This window comes from Sorex araneus, chromosome 2 (assembly GCF_027595985.1).
Source record: "Sorex araneus isolate mSorAra2 chromosome 2, mSorAra2.pri, whole genome shotgun sequence".
NCBI classification, from domain to species: domain Eukaryota; kingdom Metazoa; phylum Chordata; class Mammalia; order Eulipotyphla; family Soricidae; genus Sorex; species Sorex araneus.
This window is the reverse complement of record NC_073303.1, coordinates 105,053,271-105,070,336: the sequence shown is the minus strand read 5'-3', so window position 1 is coordinate 105,070,336 and position 17,066 is coordinate 105,053,271. Positions and strand designations below refer to the sequence as shown.

The 17,066-nt window shown below is 42.8% G+C and overlaps 1 protein-coding gene across 3 annotated transcripts in view; it reads left to right on the top strand.

Moving 5' to 3' along the window:
- The window catches only part of TBC1D31 (TBC1 domain family member 31), a 58,563-nt gene that overhangs the window by 36,992 nt on the left and 4,505 nt on the right, over positions 1-17,066 (top strand). For 2 of the 3 annotated variants that reach the window (XM_055126945.1, XM_055126943.1), the window contains 9 exons: positions 4,482-4,615; positions 5,780-5,959; positions 8,052-8,284; positions 8,602-8,754; positions 9,690-9,825; positions 11,280-11,372; positions 12,607-12,747; positions 14,655-14,849; positions 16,288-16,426. In XM_055126945.1, coding sequence (XP_054982920.1) covers positions 4,482-4,615; positions 5,780-5,959; positions 8,052-8,284; positions 8,602-8,754; positions 9,690-9,825; positions 11,280-11,372; positions 12,607-12,747; positions 14,655-14,849; positions 16,288-16,426 — 1,404 coding nt within the window. The remainder of the gene's footprint in view (positions 1-4,481; positions 4,616-5,779; positions 5,960-8,051; positions 8,285-8,601; positions 8,755-9,689; positions 9,826-11,279; positions 11,373-12,606; positions 12,748-14,654; positions 14,850-16,287; positions 16,427-17,066) is intronic. The other variant, XM_055126944.1, reaches the window with a different exon arrangement.

Sequence of the window (17,066 nt, the reverse complement as noted above, 5' to 3'; positions counted from 1 at the left end):
AGCTATGATGGGTTAGCCTGGCCTAGTACCGTTGTGAGTAACTCCCAGCATCTCTGCACTGAGGAATTACTCCTGGCAGTGCTTGGGGGGACTATATGGGATGCCGGGGATTGAACTCAGGTCATTCGCATGCAAGACAAACAGACAAACGCCTTTCCCACTGCACTATTGCTCCAGCCCCTACGATAGCTTTCTTTTTTTTTCTTTTTTTCTTTTTTTTTTTTTTTTGCTTTTTGGGTCACGCCTGGCCATGCACAGGGGTTACTCCTGGCTCTGCACTCAGGAATTACTCCTAGCGGTGCTCAGGGGACCACATGGAATGCTGGGAATTGAACCCGTGTCGGCCGAGTGCAAGGCAAACGCCTTACCCGCTGTGCTGTCACTCCAGCCCCTAAGATAGCTTCTGACTGAACTTTTTTATAAGAACACAGCTCACCCCCCCAAAAAGAAAATTGCTGATTATTCTTAAGAAACCTGAATTATTGACTATTTCATCTTTAATTATAATGTGATCTTTCTATTTCCCTACTTCTAAACCTTTGTAGGTTTTCTCCTTATCTTTCCACCCTTTTTACGCAGCTATTATAATTAAGTCACTTGTTTGTTACATACTTTTATATTTACAAACTTTACCACCATTTTATTGAGTGTAATATTCCATAATGAACACATACTCAGTTAATCTACTGTTGGACACGTAGGTTGTTCCTAAGCTTTACCTATTCAGAGTAACAATATGGGGGGCCAGAGTGATAGTTCAGTGGGCTGAGCTGTATATACCACATGCAGGAACCCTGGATTTGGTGCCCTGCCCCGCATATGGTCCTCGAGCACTGCCTGAGCAAATCCTGAGCAAAAAGAGAAATAGCCCCTGAGCATCATTGGATGTGATCCCCAAACAACAAGTAACAGTGTTTGCTGGAAATGTAGCTAGTGATAGAACATGTGCAAACATTTATCATTTTTTTTAAATTCCCATAACTGATATTAGTAGGTGGGCTGGAGCGATAGCGCAGCAGGTAGGGCATTTGCCTTGCACATGGCCAACCCGGGTTTGATTCCTCTGTCCCTCTCAGAGAGCCCGGCAAGCTACCAAGAATATCTCGCCCACATGGCAGAGCCTGGCAAGCTACCTGTGGCGTATCCGATATGCCAAAAACAGTAGCAAGTCTCACAATGGAGACGTTACAGGTTCCCACTCTAGCAAATCGATGAGCAACAGGAGGACAGTGACAGTGATATTAATAGGGGGTCAAATATAAATATTCTGATTGGTTCCCCTAGGCTTATTGCCCTGCAGATAGCACTAAGAGTTTTAAAAGGAAAAGAAATGATTCGACATAAAAAACAAACTCCAACTTAGAGAATTTGGACATTTTTCTCCATCAAAGGTGTCTAAGGATGCTTGAGATCATTATCATGAAGGAAATGCAAAACAGCCACAGTGAAATGCTTCCTGCTTAGTGGAAGGACTATAATTTCAAAAGACAAGCAAAGCAAAATACAGAAACAAAATGGCAAGTGTTGGCAATGACGAGGGAAAAAATGGAGACCTGTGTATATTGCTAGTATAAATTGTGCATTTGTTGCAGGGGAAATAGCTTGGCACTTTCTCCAAAGTTGACCTGGGATTGCTATGTAACACAGCAGTTGCCCTCCTCGGGATAAGCCTCAAAGAACTGAAAATAGACTGGAACAGATAGTTGTATGTGAACATTCTCAGCAGCATTATTCATGATCACTAGAAGTTGGGAACCGCCAGAGAGATAGCTCAAAGTGCTGGAGCACATGTCTGGCGAGCAGAGACCCCAGATTCCATACCCAGCACCACGTGATTCCCTAAGAACTACAAGTTGTCGCTGAGCACTGCCGTGGGATCCCCTTCCTCCCACACCCGAAAAATTTTAAAGTATCCCTATGTCCATTAACAGATGGGTGGGTCAGTGATACAAACACACACATACACACACAGAGAGAGAGAGAGAGAGAGAGGAATATTACTCAGCCACAAAAAAGAGTACAACCCAGATGACCCTTAAAAAGCATGCTTGGGGAAATAACCTAAAAGCAAAAGGACAAATTAATAATTGAATGGAAAATAGATTAAAATTTACTATAGAGGGTAGGGGTAGGTAGGAATGGGAAATTAGAGATGAATTGGTACAGATTTTCTATATGGAAAAGAAACACTGTATCTAACTTAGGTATCTAAAACTGTTCATCTACAGTAAAAGTTTGCTGTATTGCTAAAGCATGATTGCATATCAGAGAAAGTAAGCGTTTTTGTTTTGTTTTGTGACCGTGCCCAGCAGTGCTCGGGGCTCACTCCTGGAGAGGGTCTGGACCATGTGGAGTATCGGGGAATCAAAGCCAGGTTAGCTGTGTGCATGGCAAGCACCTTAACCAAGCACCTTAACCACTGTACCACCTCTCCAGCCCCCGAGGAACATAAGCTTTAACTTCTAAACCTAAAATCTAAAATCTTAAAAATCTAAAATCTGAATTCTTGAAAGACCCCAAACTCTCAGCACAAGTAGGTGTGGATGATTGTATCTTCATCGAGGATCTCGAATTCAGTTTATACAGGAGGCCGCAGCTAAATATTCGCACTTAGAGAAAAGGCATTGTTCTGGTTTCAGAGATGCAGGCCAAGTTGGTATTAGCAGTTTTGAAGAGAGATATTAACCTCAGTGTACCTGTCACTGTCGTCCCATTGCTCATCGATTCGCTTGAGCGGGCACTAGTAATGTCTCACTAGTAAGTGAGACTTGCTGTTACTGTTTTCGAATATGCCACGGGGAGCTTGCCAGGCTTTGCCGTGCGGGTGGGATACTCTCAGTAGCTTGCCAGGCTCTCCGAGAGGGACAGAAGAATCGAACCCAGGTCGGCTGCATGCAAGGCAAAGGCCCTACCGCTGTGCTATTGCTCCAGCCCAACCTCAATATAATTTGGAATATATGTGTAAAAGTCCCTTTGAAGCACTCATAGAGTCCCTATGACCAGGAAGAAATTGTTCAAGTTTAGTGAAAGATTGCCAATCAATCATTATTTCTGTTTTCTCTTTTTTCTTCCTTTTTTTTTTTTTTAAATGTAGGAGTACTGCTATTTATTCAGCCATTGACTAAGCTGATTGAATTGGGCATGAACTCCACTTCTGTTTCTTCTTGAGGGCCTTGGCCCTTTAATTTGTGATGGTAACACCAAGAAGAATGGGAAGAGTCAGCAGTGGTCACTGTGTGTGCTAATGAGGAAGATTAGTCGGAAAATCAGGGTTTTGTGCATGTGGGTGGTGTTTCAAAATTCCCAGAGAATTAGTAAATATCATTTAGAACCCAGTTTTCCTAGTAAAAGTTAACTTGCCTAGGAGCCTCAGCTAAAGAAGTAAAAATATGTCTTTTAAAGCTTAGCCTTTACAAAAATGTTATTTATGACTTAATTATTAACTTAGATTTCAATATAAATAAAACAACTGTAGAAGTGGCAGAATCTTAAAACCCACATGCAAGCCAATTCTTGCTGATCGAAGCCTTGAACAAAACTCTTTTATTTGTGAAAGAGGTGTGGTTGTCAAAGAATGAGACCTAAACCAGAGTGAAAATTAAGGGAAGTTGTAGTGGTAATTGAGCAAAACAAGATCTCACTAGGCTTTGAGGAGGAATGTTCTGGCTAGTAAGTGAATTAAAGTCAGCCTCTGGTATGGACCAGATCTTACTTCCCACTGACAAACTTTCAAAGTCAAGTTTACTGACCAGTTAGATTTGAAACTCATTCTGATGGTTACTTACTCCATGGCTATAGAACAGTCAGTGTGTTTTAGGAACTGGGATTTTTAATGCAATCACAGCCCTGGGCTGACTGATCAATTTTGGATAATGGCTGGATAAAAGTATACCATAAAACCATTTGTTTTTATGTATTGTTATGGATATATCAGAGTGTAACTGAAATTTTTTTCCCTAAACTTTTCTAATTATAGGTAGGTCTGGTTTTTTAGTATATTTGAAAAGATGGCATTGAACACTGATGACACTGAAAAATATAGGAAAGTTTTGGAAGGGTCATCTTGCTAACCTGGAGAAATTTAAATCCCTGAAGTGCACATATAAGCAGGAGACAAACGCCTTATATCTAAGACCAGGAATCTCCTGGGAAGTTTCGTTTGTCAGTTTTGTGTTTGTTATTGTTGTTGGCAGTGCTGGGGGAATTCACCCCAGGGCCTCACACACCTTGAGGCATTACCCTTGACCTCTGTGTTCTCATTCACACTTTTCTCATTGACTGCTCTGGGAAATCAGCAAATTCCTATAAATGTGAAATACTGTGTTAATATGCTGGCTTTTAAAATCCGTTGTGTATTTTAAAATTAAAGAGTCATATTTTGTTCCTGGGAACGTTGAAAGATGTCATGGATACGTTTAAGAGTAACCGCATGCTATAAATATACAGAAAGGTAAAGGGAATTTTTCCTTTTTTCTTCGTAGTCAATTGGTGCCAGCACTGGTTTGAATATTTTCCTAACCCTCCTATCAATATTCTCAGTATGATTGAAAATGTTTTGGCGTTTCATGATAAGGAATTGCTGCAACACTTCATAAATCATAATATAACAGCCCAGGTAAGATGGGTAAGACTGTTAGAATGTGCTGACCGATTTTGGAAGCTAGCGCCACCTCTGGTGAAAACAAAGAATTTTCTTTTCTTCTTCTTTTTTTTTTTTTTTTTTTGCTGATTAGTTACCGTTTATTCAATCTTCCATCTTTCTCACCTCCCGTACTCCTGGCTTCGTCCTCTCTCTGGATCTACCACAGCCTTGATTCTCTCCCCAAAGCAGTATTTTCTTGAGACGGTATAGTGTAATATATAAATGTACTATATATAAATAAGTGCAATAGCCACAATCTGGAAAAAACCTGAGTGCCTGAGAACAGATGACTGGTTAAAGAAACTTTGGTACAGCTACACAATGTAATACTATGCAGCTGTTAGAAAAGATGAAGTCATGAAGTTTGCAGATAAGTGGATCAACATGGACAATATCATGCTAAGTGAAATGAATCGGAAAGAGAGGGACAGACATAGGACTGCACTCATTTGTGGAATATAAAGTAACAGAATGGGAGACTAACACCCAAGGACAGTAGACATAAGGACCAGGAGCATTGCTACATTGCTTGGAAGCCGGCCTCACATGCTGGGGGGAAAGGCAGCTGAGATAGAGAAGGGACCACCAAGTATGGGGTGCTTGGTGGGCCTGCTGGCGATGGGAGATTCGGGCTGAAAGTAGACTATAGACTGAACATGATGGCCACTTAATACCTGCATTGCAAACCACAACACCCAAAAGGAGAGAGAGAGCAAAAGGGAATGTGCCTGCCACAGAGGTGGGGGCAGAGGGAGGGAGGATACTGGGAACATTGGTGGTGGAGGATGGGCACTGGTGGAGGGATGGGTACTTGATCATTGTATGACTGAAATGTAAGCATGAAAGTTTGTAAGTCTGTAACTACCTCATGGTGATTCATTAAAAAAATATTTAAAAATTTTAAAATTTTAAAGAAAGGGTATAGTAAAATAAACATACATCACTTTGTATATTTTAACAGTATCCCATTCTTTTCTTCATTAAACTGCTTTCGTGAAAATCTGTAAAGGGTCCAGATTTAAGGTAGTTCTTTTCATTACATTTTTAATAACCTGAAGAGCTGACTCCAGCATAAGAGCTTATTAGCAGTGACTCCAAGTTTTCCCTAGAAAACTAACCATTTCTTATTTACTTCAGTTGTATGCATGGCCTCTTCTGGAAACTGTCTTCTCAGAAGTTCTGACGAGAGAGGAGTGGCTAAAATTGTTTGATAACATCTTTTCCAACCAGCCGTCGTTCCTCCTGATCGCTGTGGTGGCCTACAATATATGCTCCAGGACTCCTTTGCTGCACTGCAGTCTTAAAGATGATTTTGAGGTGAGTATGCTTTGCTCAAGTGGTTGTTTGCAAATTTTGTTAATTCCATGGAAAATTCCATTAGTGCATTGACTACTTCTGTGTCAGGTGTCAGGTTCTGTGTTGGGTAGTGGGACTATTGTGGAAAAGAAGTTGCACCACATCCTTACCCCTTGCATCGTTTGTAGACAGGCAACAGGCAAGTTACAGCAGAGGGTTTGTGTTAAAATCAGCTCCAGGGCCAGAGACACGGACAGTACAGGGGTTAAGGCTCTTGCTTTGCACGCAGTAGAACAGAGTTCGATCCCCGGCACCTCATAGGATCCCTCGAGCACCTTTCAGAGTGATCCTCGAGTGCCGAGCCAGGCGTAAGACCTGAGCAACACTGGGTGTGCCCCAAAAGCAAAATGAAACACACACATAACAAAATCAGAGCTTCAGTAAGGAAAAATGATACTGGAGTTTGGGGCTAATGTGATGGATTTTTAACAGGTCTTTTTTATTCATGAATGATTTTTTTAAATTTATTGAATGATTTATTTATTTATTTTTTAATCAGTGACCTGCTGGGATAGATGATCTGGACACTTTTTTACACATGCAGAAGTATAATTGAGAATTGTGCAGCTTGGTGGGAAAGTGACAGAAAAAAAAAAAACGAGAGGTGTGTGTGTGTGTGTGTGTGTGTGTGTGTGTGTGTGTGTGTGTGTGTGTGTGTGTGTGTGTGTGTGTGTGTGTGCGCGCGCGCGCGAGTGCACGCTGCTGAGAATCAAACTTGGGACCTCATACATGCAAGGCAAGTGCTAACCACTGAGCCACATCTGTGTCTCAACAGGTGTTTTTTCAGAAGTTCCTTGGGAGACAGTATGAATGAAGTTGGCTGCTGGTTGATGATGTCTTTTGTGGCTCCTATCAAACTTTATTTTATTTTATGTTCAGAAGATACACACACTTTTTTTTTTTCTCCAGATCTGACAGCAGAAAAAAAGAATGTGGCTATTTTAGATTTTTTTTTTAATTGAATTAGTGCAGGGCCTCGGCACCCAGTGAGGACAGCTGTGGTTCCCATTTTTGTTTAAAACTTATTTTGGAAATGGAAAGGGAAAAGATTCAAGTATAGAATTCTTTTATCAGGGGCCAAAGCAATAGTACAGCAGGTAGGGCATTTGCCTTGCACGCGGCTGACACGGCCGACCCAGATTTGATCTCCAGCATCCCATGTGGTCCCCCAAGCACCACCAAGAGTAATTCTTGAGTGTAGAGCCAGAGCCAGGAGTAACCTCTGAGCATTGCTGGGTGTGATCCAAAAAGAAAAAGAAAAAATAAATTCTTTTGTCCCTGTTAAAGTATTCTATTTAAGAAAGCCTTCGTTTTGAGTCTTGTAAATCTATGTATACAAGATCAGGTTTTTTGGTTCTTGGGCCACACTGGCAGTGCTGAGGTCTTAGTCCTGACTCCACGCTGGTGGGCTCAGGATGCCAGGGATCGAACCCGGGTTGGCCGCACGCAAATGCCACTGTACTATCTCTCCAGCCCCTCAGTCCTTAATGAGTTACAACGTCTCAGGTGTTATTTCAGAAGCTCATAATAAGGTGGGAAATTCTAACACGTTGAAAATATGAAACTGATGGGCCAGAGTAATAGTTCAGCAAGTAGGGCACTTGCCTTGCATGAGGCCTACCCGGGTCCAATTCCCAGCATCCCAAATGGTCCCCCGTGTACCACCAGGAGGAATTCCTGAGTGCATGAGCCAGGAGTAACCCTTGAGCATCGCTGGGTATGACCCAAAAAGCCAAAAAAGAAAAAAAAAAAAAAACCTAAATTGAACTTTCATTTTAAGTTTTTACAACCTCCAATTTGCAGAAACAGCGGGGCCACAGCAATAGTACAGTGGGTAAGGTGCTCACCTTGTGTGTCACTAACCTGGATTTGTTCCCTGGCACCACCTGTGGTCCCCCGAGACCCACCAGGAGTAAGCCCTGAGCACCACGGGTGTGCCAGAAAAAGGAGAGAAAAAAAAAAAGAAATTCTCTTCAATTTTTAATTATTTTAAGTTTCCTTCCTAATTGCTTTGTTACATAACCCTCAACCTTAGTAACAAGTTTTCTTCCAGTACTTTTTTCACCACCGGAATAACCTGGACATAAGTGCGGTCATCCGAGAAGCTTACCGTCTCATGGCCACCACCCCTGCCGACCTCCACCCAGACAAGATGCTGAGTGTGTTTGTGGCCCTCACCAAAGGCCAATATCCAGTATTTAATCAGTACCCGAAATTCATCGTGGACTATCAGACACAAGAGCGAGAAAGAATAAGGAACGATGAGTTGGATTTCTTAAGAGAGAGGTAATTACGGGGTGGGTGGAGTTTTTGTTTTTTTTTTTTTATGTTTGGTTTTGATTTTTTTTTTTGGTCGGAAAGAAACAATGTCTTTTATAACTCTAAGCAAGAGTTATGAGAGAAGTGTGTATTAGTAGGTATTTGAATAAAATCAGGCCTTGAGAGCTGGCAATACTCTTTAAGATATTTTATTCTTACATCTAGAAATAGAATCACGCATATTAATGAGGTATGCATCTTGTGCATGGGAGGGCTGTTCTCAAACCAACTCATGGGTCTTCCCATTTGTGTTTTGCTGCCACGATAAAAACCATCTATTTAAGGCAGACGGTCGAAGATATGCGGGCTGAAGTAGACCAGCAGAGGGTTGAAGACGAAGCTTGGTACCAAAAGCAAGAACAGCTACGTAAAGCTGAGGAAGCAAGAAGAGAAATGCTCTTGCAAGAAGAGGAGAGGATGATACAGCAGAGAGAGAGGTGCATCTCGTTGCCTTCTGTTCTTTGTGGAAACAGGACTGTCTGTAACAGTACCCGGCTGTGGTATCCTATCAAGCAAATAGTCATTAGAAAGAACCCAGCTTACACCGCTGTTCTTAAAAAGTGGTCATGTTGGGGCTGGAGTGGTAGCACAGCGGGTAGGGTGTTTGCCTTGTGCGCGGCCGACCCGGGTTTGATTCCCAGCATCCCTTATGGTCCCCTGAGCACTGCCAGGAGTGATTCCTGAGTACAGAGCCAGGAGTAACCCCTGTGCATCGCTGGGTGTGATCCAAAAAGCAAAAGAAAAAAAAAATGGGTATGTTGGGCTCTTGCCTGGGCACAGCTGACCTGGGTTGGATTCCCAGCATCCCATAGAGTTGGTCCCCTGAGCCCTGTCAGGGTGATCCCAGAGCACAGAGCCGGAAGCAAGCCGGAAGTGTACCCCCCAGGCCCCCCAAGAGAGTGCTTGTGAGATATGAAGCCAATGGCATGTAGCCTGCTTGTCATTTAACTCAGGTTATATAAGTCACATTATAAAAATTGTGAAATGTACTTCTCCATATAAGTCTCTATTGAGAATGTTTTTAATTGAATCACCATGAGATTTACAGTAATAAAACTGTTCATGATTAAGTTTCAGTCATACAGTGTTCCAACACCCATCCCTTCTCCAGTGGACATTTCCCAGAACCAGTGTCCTCAGTTTCTCTCCTGCCTCCCTCCCCATCTGCCTTTGAGGCCAACCATCTCTTTCTCTCTCCTCTCTCCTCCCTCTCTCTCTCTCTCTCTCTCTCCCTCTCTCTCTCTCTTTCTCTCTCGTTTGCAATACTGTTACTTAAGGGGTATCATGCATATCATTTTACCTCCTTATTGAGAAAAGTTTTTCTTGTTCCCCTGGGTACGTTTTTAGTCGGTGTGTTTTATTTTTGTTCAAGACTGGAAGCTGTGAAAAGGGAACTGAAAGTGAAGGAAATGCACTTGCAAGATGCCACACGAAGGCGCATGCTGAAGCTTCAGCAGGATCAGCAGGAAATGCAGCTCAGAAGACTGGAGGATGAAATAGACAGAAAGGTGCAGTGTGCTTCTCCCGGAGTCCAGTGCGAATACTCAGTAGCCCATTGGGTTTTACGTACTTTCCCCTTGGCCATTCTTAGTTACTTCCATATCTCATTTATGGTTAAATATTTTTTAAATGCCTGGGAAAAGAGAATGAAAGAATAAGTGTATCACTTAACCACTGAGCTTTTGTGAAGGAGAAATGGTTGGGGGATTGCTTTTTTGTTTTCTGGGTTTTTTGTTTGTTTGTTTGGTTGGTTGGTTGGTTGGTTTTTTTTTTCTTTTTGGCAATACCTGGGGTGCTCAGGGCTTACTCCTGGCTATGTGCTCAGGGCTCACTTCTGACTGGGTTTGGGGTCCATATGTGGTGCCAGGAATCAAACCGGGGTCACCCGCATGCAGAGCAAGCACCCTACTTGTTGTATTATTGCCCTGACCCCCGGGAAGTATTCTTTTTTAACATGAAAATTTATACATGGCAAGTATAAAAAGAAAAAATTCCAATATAAATGAATATTTAGGGAATTTGAAATGGACCTTCTTCACTTTTTACAAATCTTATTCTATGAATTAAAAAGGTTTTTTTTTTTTAGTTTTCTTATTTTTTGATGTTTATCCATAGTGAAAGGCATAATTGCACTCATATTTTTCTGTATTTACCAAAAGCATAGGATTATTTTCTCTGCATAGTTTTTGGAGGAGCTAGGGAGGCGGGGTGGGTGTTTATTTTGGGCCACACCCGGCAGTGTCTCGGCCTTAGTCCTGGCTCTGCATCCAGGCACCGTTCCTGGCAGTAGGTGCTCGGGGACTGTGTACAGTGCTGCATGCGGGACAAGTGCCGTAGCCCTGATCCTCTATCACACGGTCTTTTTTGTTTGCTTGGGTTTTTTTGGCATTTTTTTTCGGGGGGGGGTGGTGGTGTCTTAAAAATGCCTAATCCAAATACTTGAGTATAAGAGAAAAAAGCTTTCAAGTAACTAAATTTTAGAGAAAGGTGAATTCTAACTTAACTAAATTCAAGCATGTTGACAGCCCACAATAAATCTAAACTTGGAAATTCTAGTTTCCAAACCAAATTTTCAAGTTATAGAAATTTAGAGGGGGAAAAAAAGAACATTAAATGCATGTTGTATTTAAGAAGAGTATGAATTCTGTATTTTTATCTGCTCCTGATATAAATTGTGCAAGTTTTTCTAACTTTTAATACTGGCTAATGTGATGTGGTTAAGAAATACCATCTGTTCTCCCAGTCTGGGTAGATGGAGCATATGGTAATTCTGCTTTCTTTTTTTAGAAAATCTAGCTGAACCTTAATTCAGATATTATTCCTAGATTCCACAGTGTATGTTGATATACTACCAGTTACTCTAAAAACCAAATTGCTTTTTAAATACTTTGAATATATTATTACGGGATTAGTCTCTTTAACACAATTTTTTTTTTTTCAATTCTTTTTCGTTCTGTCATAGGTACAAATGAGAGATCGGGAAATTACTACAACAGCCAGAGACATCGAAATGAAACATCTGGAACTTGAATCACAAAAGAGACTGTATGAGAAGGTACAAATCAGCTAATTCCAGCATTAACCAAGAAGAATGGGCGGGGAGACAGGTCACAGGCCCGAACCGCGCTGCCTTCTCCTGTCCCTAAGTCCTGCAGCAAAGGCCCCCCAGGCTGGCTCTGGCCCCCAAACCAAGCCAACCCCCAGGGAAGGGGAAGGGGGAAGCAGGACTTATCCATATTCTTTGTAGATTACATTTATGACTTTTCAGTGTTCATTTTATTTCTTTATTTTTTAAGCAGAACATGCTGTTTTATAGAATTCAGTGGAAGCCAAAATGTTTAAATGTGCAGTTTACTATATTTCTTTAATTCATGTTTCTTTTTAGCAATTTTAGTCTAGTTGTCTGAAGCACCAGATGTGAGCCCAGATTTTGCCTCGGGATCTTCTGCCCACTTTCTAAGTTTTCTTCTGTCTGTGTTATAGTGACTGCAAATTTATCTAAATATTTCACCAGGACCTTCTAAAACAAGAGCTGCAAAACACTTCATATTTATTTATTTTGGATTTGAATTTGAGGGCCACACCTGGTGGTGCCCAGTGCATGCTCCTGTGTCAGTGCTCACTCCTGGCTGGGGGACCATATGGGGTTCTGGGGGTTGAACTCAGGTCAGCCAGGTGCAAGGCAAGCGCCCTACCCACTGTATCTGATTCTACTTTAAATCTGAATCTGAATCTTCTCAAATTGAATTAGCAAGAACCTACTTAGTACATAAAATTCAGTTTTCATAATAACTACAAAAAAGTTTTGTTAATTAAAATACTGTAGCACTGTCGCACCGTCATCCCGTTGTTCATCGATTTGCTCGAGTGGGCACCAGTAATGTCGCCATTGTGAGACCTGTTACTGTTTTTGGCATATCGAATACGCCACGGGTAGCTTGCCAGGTTCTGCCGTGTGGGCGGGATACTCTTGATAGCTTGCTGGGCTCTCCAAGAGGGGCAGAGGAATCGAACCCGGGTCAGCTGCATGCAAGGCAACCATCCTACCCACTGTGCTAAGGACAAATATTATGTTACTCATTTAATGTTGAGAGCATAATTTTCACTTCTTTCTTGAGACCTCTTAAAGTCAGGCTTTGAGCTTCAGGTTAGTGATTATTTGAATATGTAGCAGGTGCCATACTTGATTGTTTTTCACATTCTCAGTATTCTGGGGCAAAGTCACGCTGTCGGCTAGGACTGCTGTGCTTCTGCCCTTGGCATTGCTTTTCCCCATCATTTCCTAACAGGTTCTTAATAGTGGTCAAGAGGCCATCGCAAAAGAAATGAGAGACGATGCAGATGCCTATAGACGAAAAGTGCATCTGGAACAAGACATGTTCCATAAACTGATAGACACAAATCAAACCCGGAGCCACGACACTCAGAAGGTAAAAATACAGGCAAATCAAGCATGTCTCTATGGCAGGGGAAAGTTCTGTCTTTCATGGGGCTGGAGCACAGCGGGGAGGGCATTTGCCTTGCACGCAGCTGACCCGGGTTCGATTCCCAGCATCCCATATGGTCCCCCGAGCACCGTCAGGAGTAATTCTTGAGTGCAGAGTCAGGAGTAACCCCTGTGCATTGCCTGGTGTGACCCAAAAAGCAAAAAAGAAAAAATTTTGTCAGTCTTTTAGAAGACAGCAGTCAACACTGAGCTCTCTCACGCTCAGTTCATTTGTTTCCTTTGTGTTTCAGTCATCAAAGTTCCTAGACTCTCACATTCTATTTTTTTTCCCTACTTTTCTTTTTTGTAATTGATACAGTTACCAGGTTGTTCATGATTGAGTTTCGGTTATCTAATATTCCAACACCCATCCCTTCTCACCTTTTTTTTTTTTTTTTTTTTTTTGCTTTTTGGGTTTGGGTCACACCCAGCATTGCACAGGGGCTGAGTGTCGTGGCTCCTGGCTCTGCGCTCAGAAATTACTCCTAGTAGTGCTCGGGGGACCATATGGGATGCTGGGAACCGAACCCAGGTCGGCCGCATGCAAGGCTAACGCCCTACCCACTGTGCTATTGCTCCAGCTCCTAGCCCCTCACATTCTTTTTAAGGTCACTTCACTTATAGCCATCTGCGTGTGTCTTTGAGAATATAAAGACCGGGAAGAACATACAAAGAAAATAGTGCCGTTATAAATTAAAGTGTTCGACCAGGCCATGTCTCGGAAATTGCCCTTTGCTGGTTTAGGTTGCTTAATATTACATTTCTCAGACTGGTGTATGAGACAGTATTTTCAAAGTGTATTCTCTAAAATAATAGAGAACCTTCATTTAATGAAACAACATAACTTGGGATGGCAAACGAATATTGGATATTGTCCTAAAGTTGGTTTTATTAATCTTTTTTTTAATTCCTAAGTAGGGGGTATGGTTCATGGTGAATCTTTCAATAATTTTCCTGAATTGTTTTATAGAATTTCTTGTGGATTATCCTTTCGGAGATATTAAGTGAATTGAAATGGAATAGGAGAGCTGCAAGGAAGAACTTGTCTCTATTTTTCCTTTTTTTTTTTTTTTTTTTTGCTTTTTGGATCACACCCAGCAATGCTCAGGGGTTACTCCTGGCTTTGCACTCAGGAATTACTCCTGGCAGTGCTTGGGGGACCATATGGGATGCCGGGGATCGAACCCGGGTCGGCCGCGTGCAAGGCAAACGCCCTACCCACTGTGCTATCGATCCGGCCCCTCTATTTTTCCTTTTAAGAAAACTGGCCTGCCTTGGGGCCAACCCTGGTCCCCAAGCCAGGAATAAAGTCACAGCTCCTGCCTTCCTGCTCTGGTGCTCAGTCTTCTGACCGAGCCTGCTGGGGAAGTCCTCCACGTTTTCCCGTCTGCATGTGTGCGCTCTTCAGAGCCGAGTCCTGTTGGAAGTGGGAAATAGGGTGATTGCCCACCCCCCTCCCCCGTGCCTTCGCCTAAAAGTTCTCAACCTTGGCTCAACATTAGAGTCACTTGAAGAACTATCTAGAGTACCAGTAGTCAGGTGCCCCAAGAGTTGATTTCATTGGTTTGCGGTTGGAACTCAGAGATCATTTTGTTTTAAATATTCTGATTCCCAAAGTGGTGCTTGTCCCAGGGACACTGGACTGATCTCGGGGCACTTTCTGTTTGTTCTCCTGAAATAGTAGTTTGGGGGACGGGGGTTAAAAAGGGGGTGGTAGCTAATAAAGCTTGAGAGATTCTAATAGAGGATCGGGGTCACAGAGCTACCCTGGGCAATGTGGGTGCAGTGAATGGATGTACCATCACTTCAGAGACTCTAACCTTGTTTCCGAAATTTACAAACATTTCTTAGTTAATTGAAGAAAATCTGGCAAAAGCTGAGCAAGCATGTCTAAATAATGACTGTCGAATTCAAGCTTTACATAAACAAAGATGTGATGATCTACAGCGGAGTGAATGTTACCGGGAAATAGCCCGACTTCTTCGGGAAAACAGGAAGAAAGAATCAGAAGTATTAAGTGCAATGATGGGGCATGAAGCTAGGAAGGTAAGAATGGTTTTAGTGACTTTTTGGTTTTAAGCACTTGAATGTTACATATTCATAGCATATGACAGGTGCTTCCAACCGATTTCTATTGGAATAGATCTTCAGAGATAATCTTATTCGGGGGCCGGAGAGATAGAACAGCAGATACGGAGCTTGCCTTACATGTGTTTGACCCAGGTTTGATCCCCTGCACCTCATATGATACCCTGAGCCAGCAGGAGTGATCCCTGTCCCGAGCACAGAGCCAGGAATAAGCCCTGAGCACCACTGGGTGTGCCCCCCACACCAAAAAAAAAAAAAAGAGAGAGAGAGAAAGATGATCTTATTTTGATAGATTATGCGCAGAGAACTCTGCACTCTCATTGGAACTATACTGGAACAGTTAAACATTGAGAGTTAAATGGCTAAGCCTCTTTCTCATTAATATTCATCTACCTCAACTTCACTCTCAACTGTTCTGCCATATTAATGTAATATCACTACTTTATAGCACTCCTTATATTACAACATAAAAGATACTGAATAGCTAGGAATAGCTTCTCATACTAACATTCAAAATACAGTGATCCAAGGCAGGATGATATATACTCCAGGGCACAGGAAGAAGGTAGAGTAGAAGGACAAATGATTCAAAATTCCAGCCGAAGCTTATTTTCAGTTCCTTTCCAGTTCCTGTGACATTTGTAGCCATATTTGACTGCACAAGATGTTGAGAAGCTTTTAATATTTTTAGCAGGAAGCATTAGCACACCAAATAAAAATAGAATTCTGTGCTTGAAGAGGACACGGAGAGTGGACTTTTGAGGATGATTAATATTTTATGGTCTCATTATTAAGGCACATCATTCATAAGACATACACAGTTGTGGAATACTACTGCTAGCATGCAAGGCAAGCACCCTACCCGCGGTACCACCTCTCCAGCCCTTGAGGATGTCTCTAACTAACTAAATCCCAGAGTTTGAGGTGGGAACTGTGTTGTAACAAAAGCACTCAGTGTCGGGGCAGTTGGGACAACATGGCACGGCACACATGCCAGGGCCTGTTCTTTTGTTGTGGTCAGAAGCGCCCATGATCCCAAGGTTGTTTCTTTTTTTTGTTTGTTTTGTGTTTTTGCTTTTTTGGGGTCATACCCGGTGATGCACAGGGGTTACTCCTGGCTCTGCACTCAGGAATTACTCCTGACGGTGATTGGGGGACCATATGGGATGCTGGGAATCGAACCTGGGTCGATCACGTGCAAGGCAATATGCCCTACCCATTGTACTATCACTCCAGCCCCCCAAGGTTGTTTTGGAGCCCCTGGCTGGCATTTCTCAGCCTAGCCTGAGAGCAGACAACCCCTCCGTGCCAGACAGATCCATACTGGGAACTTATATTATCGCAATTTTGATGGGGTCTTTCCTTCCTCCCCCGCCCCCTCCACCTCGGTGTCTAGTGGAAAGAAGCCGAAGAAAAAGACTTCTACTTGAAATCAGAAAAGAAAGAGTCTGATCTCTCCGATGCCTCGAGAAAGCGGTTTCTAGAAAAGGAGTTAAAGGATTCTATGGAATATGCAGAACATCCACTGAAGGAAGGTGGGTTTTCCTGAAGGCCTTTGTCTTTGGGGCTTGGCAGCTTCAGTTTCTTACAGAGCCTGTATTCACTCGAGTAAATCCCGAGGCGTGTTCATTGAAAGCTGAACATCGTCACCTTTTTTCCCTCCAAAAAAGAAGGATGGGGGCTGGAGTAATAGCACAGCAGGTAGGGCATTTGCCTTGCACGCGGCCGACCTGGGTTTGATTCCCAGCATCCCATATGGTCCCCTGAGCACCGCCAGGGGTAATTCCAGAGGTTCCTCCTGGCTCTGCACCACTGAGCATCGCTGGGTATGACCCAAAAAGCAAAAAAGATAGGACGAGGGAGTGGGTCTGCTAGAACACAGCTCCAAAGGCCTCTCCGGAAAGGTGGCTCAGAAGGCTGGAGCACTAGCTTTGCATGTGGGAGCCCTTCAGTTCTGAGCACTGCATGTTCCCCTGAGCACTGCTGGGTGTATCTCCCGCACTGCTTTCCCCCCAAGAAAACCCACAAATAAAGAACAAAAGGGCAAGAATGTTCCCTCATTATTTTGGTTTTGTTTTGGGCGTTTGGGGTCACACTGGCGATGCTGAGGGGTTGCTCCTGGCTCTGCATTTGGGAATCACTCCTGATTGTGCAGGGAGGGACCATATGGGATGC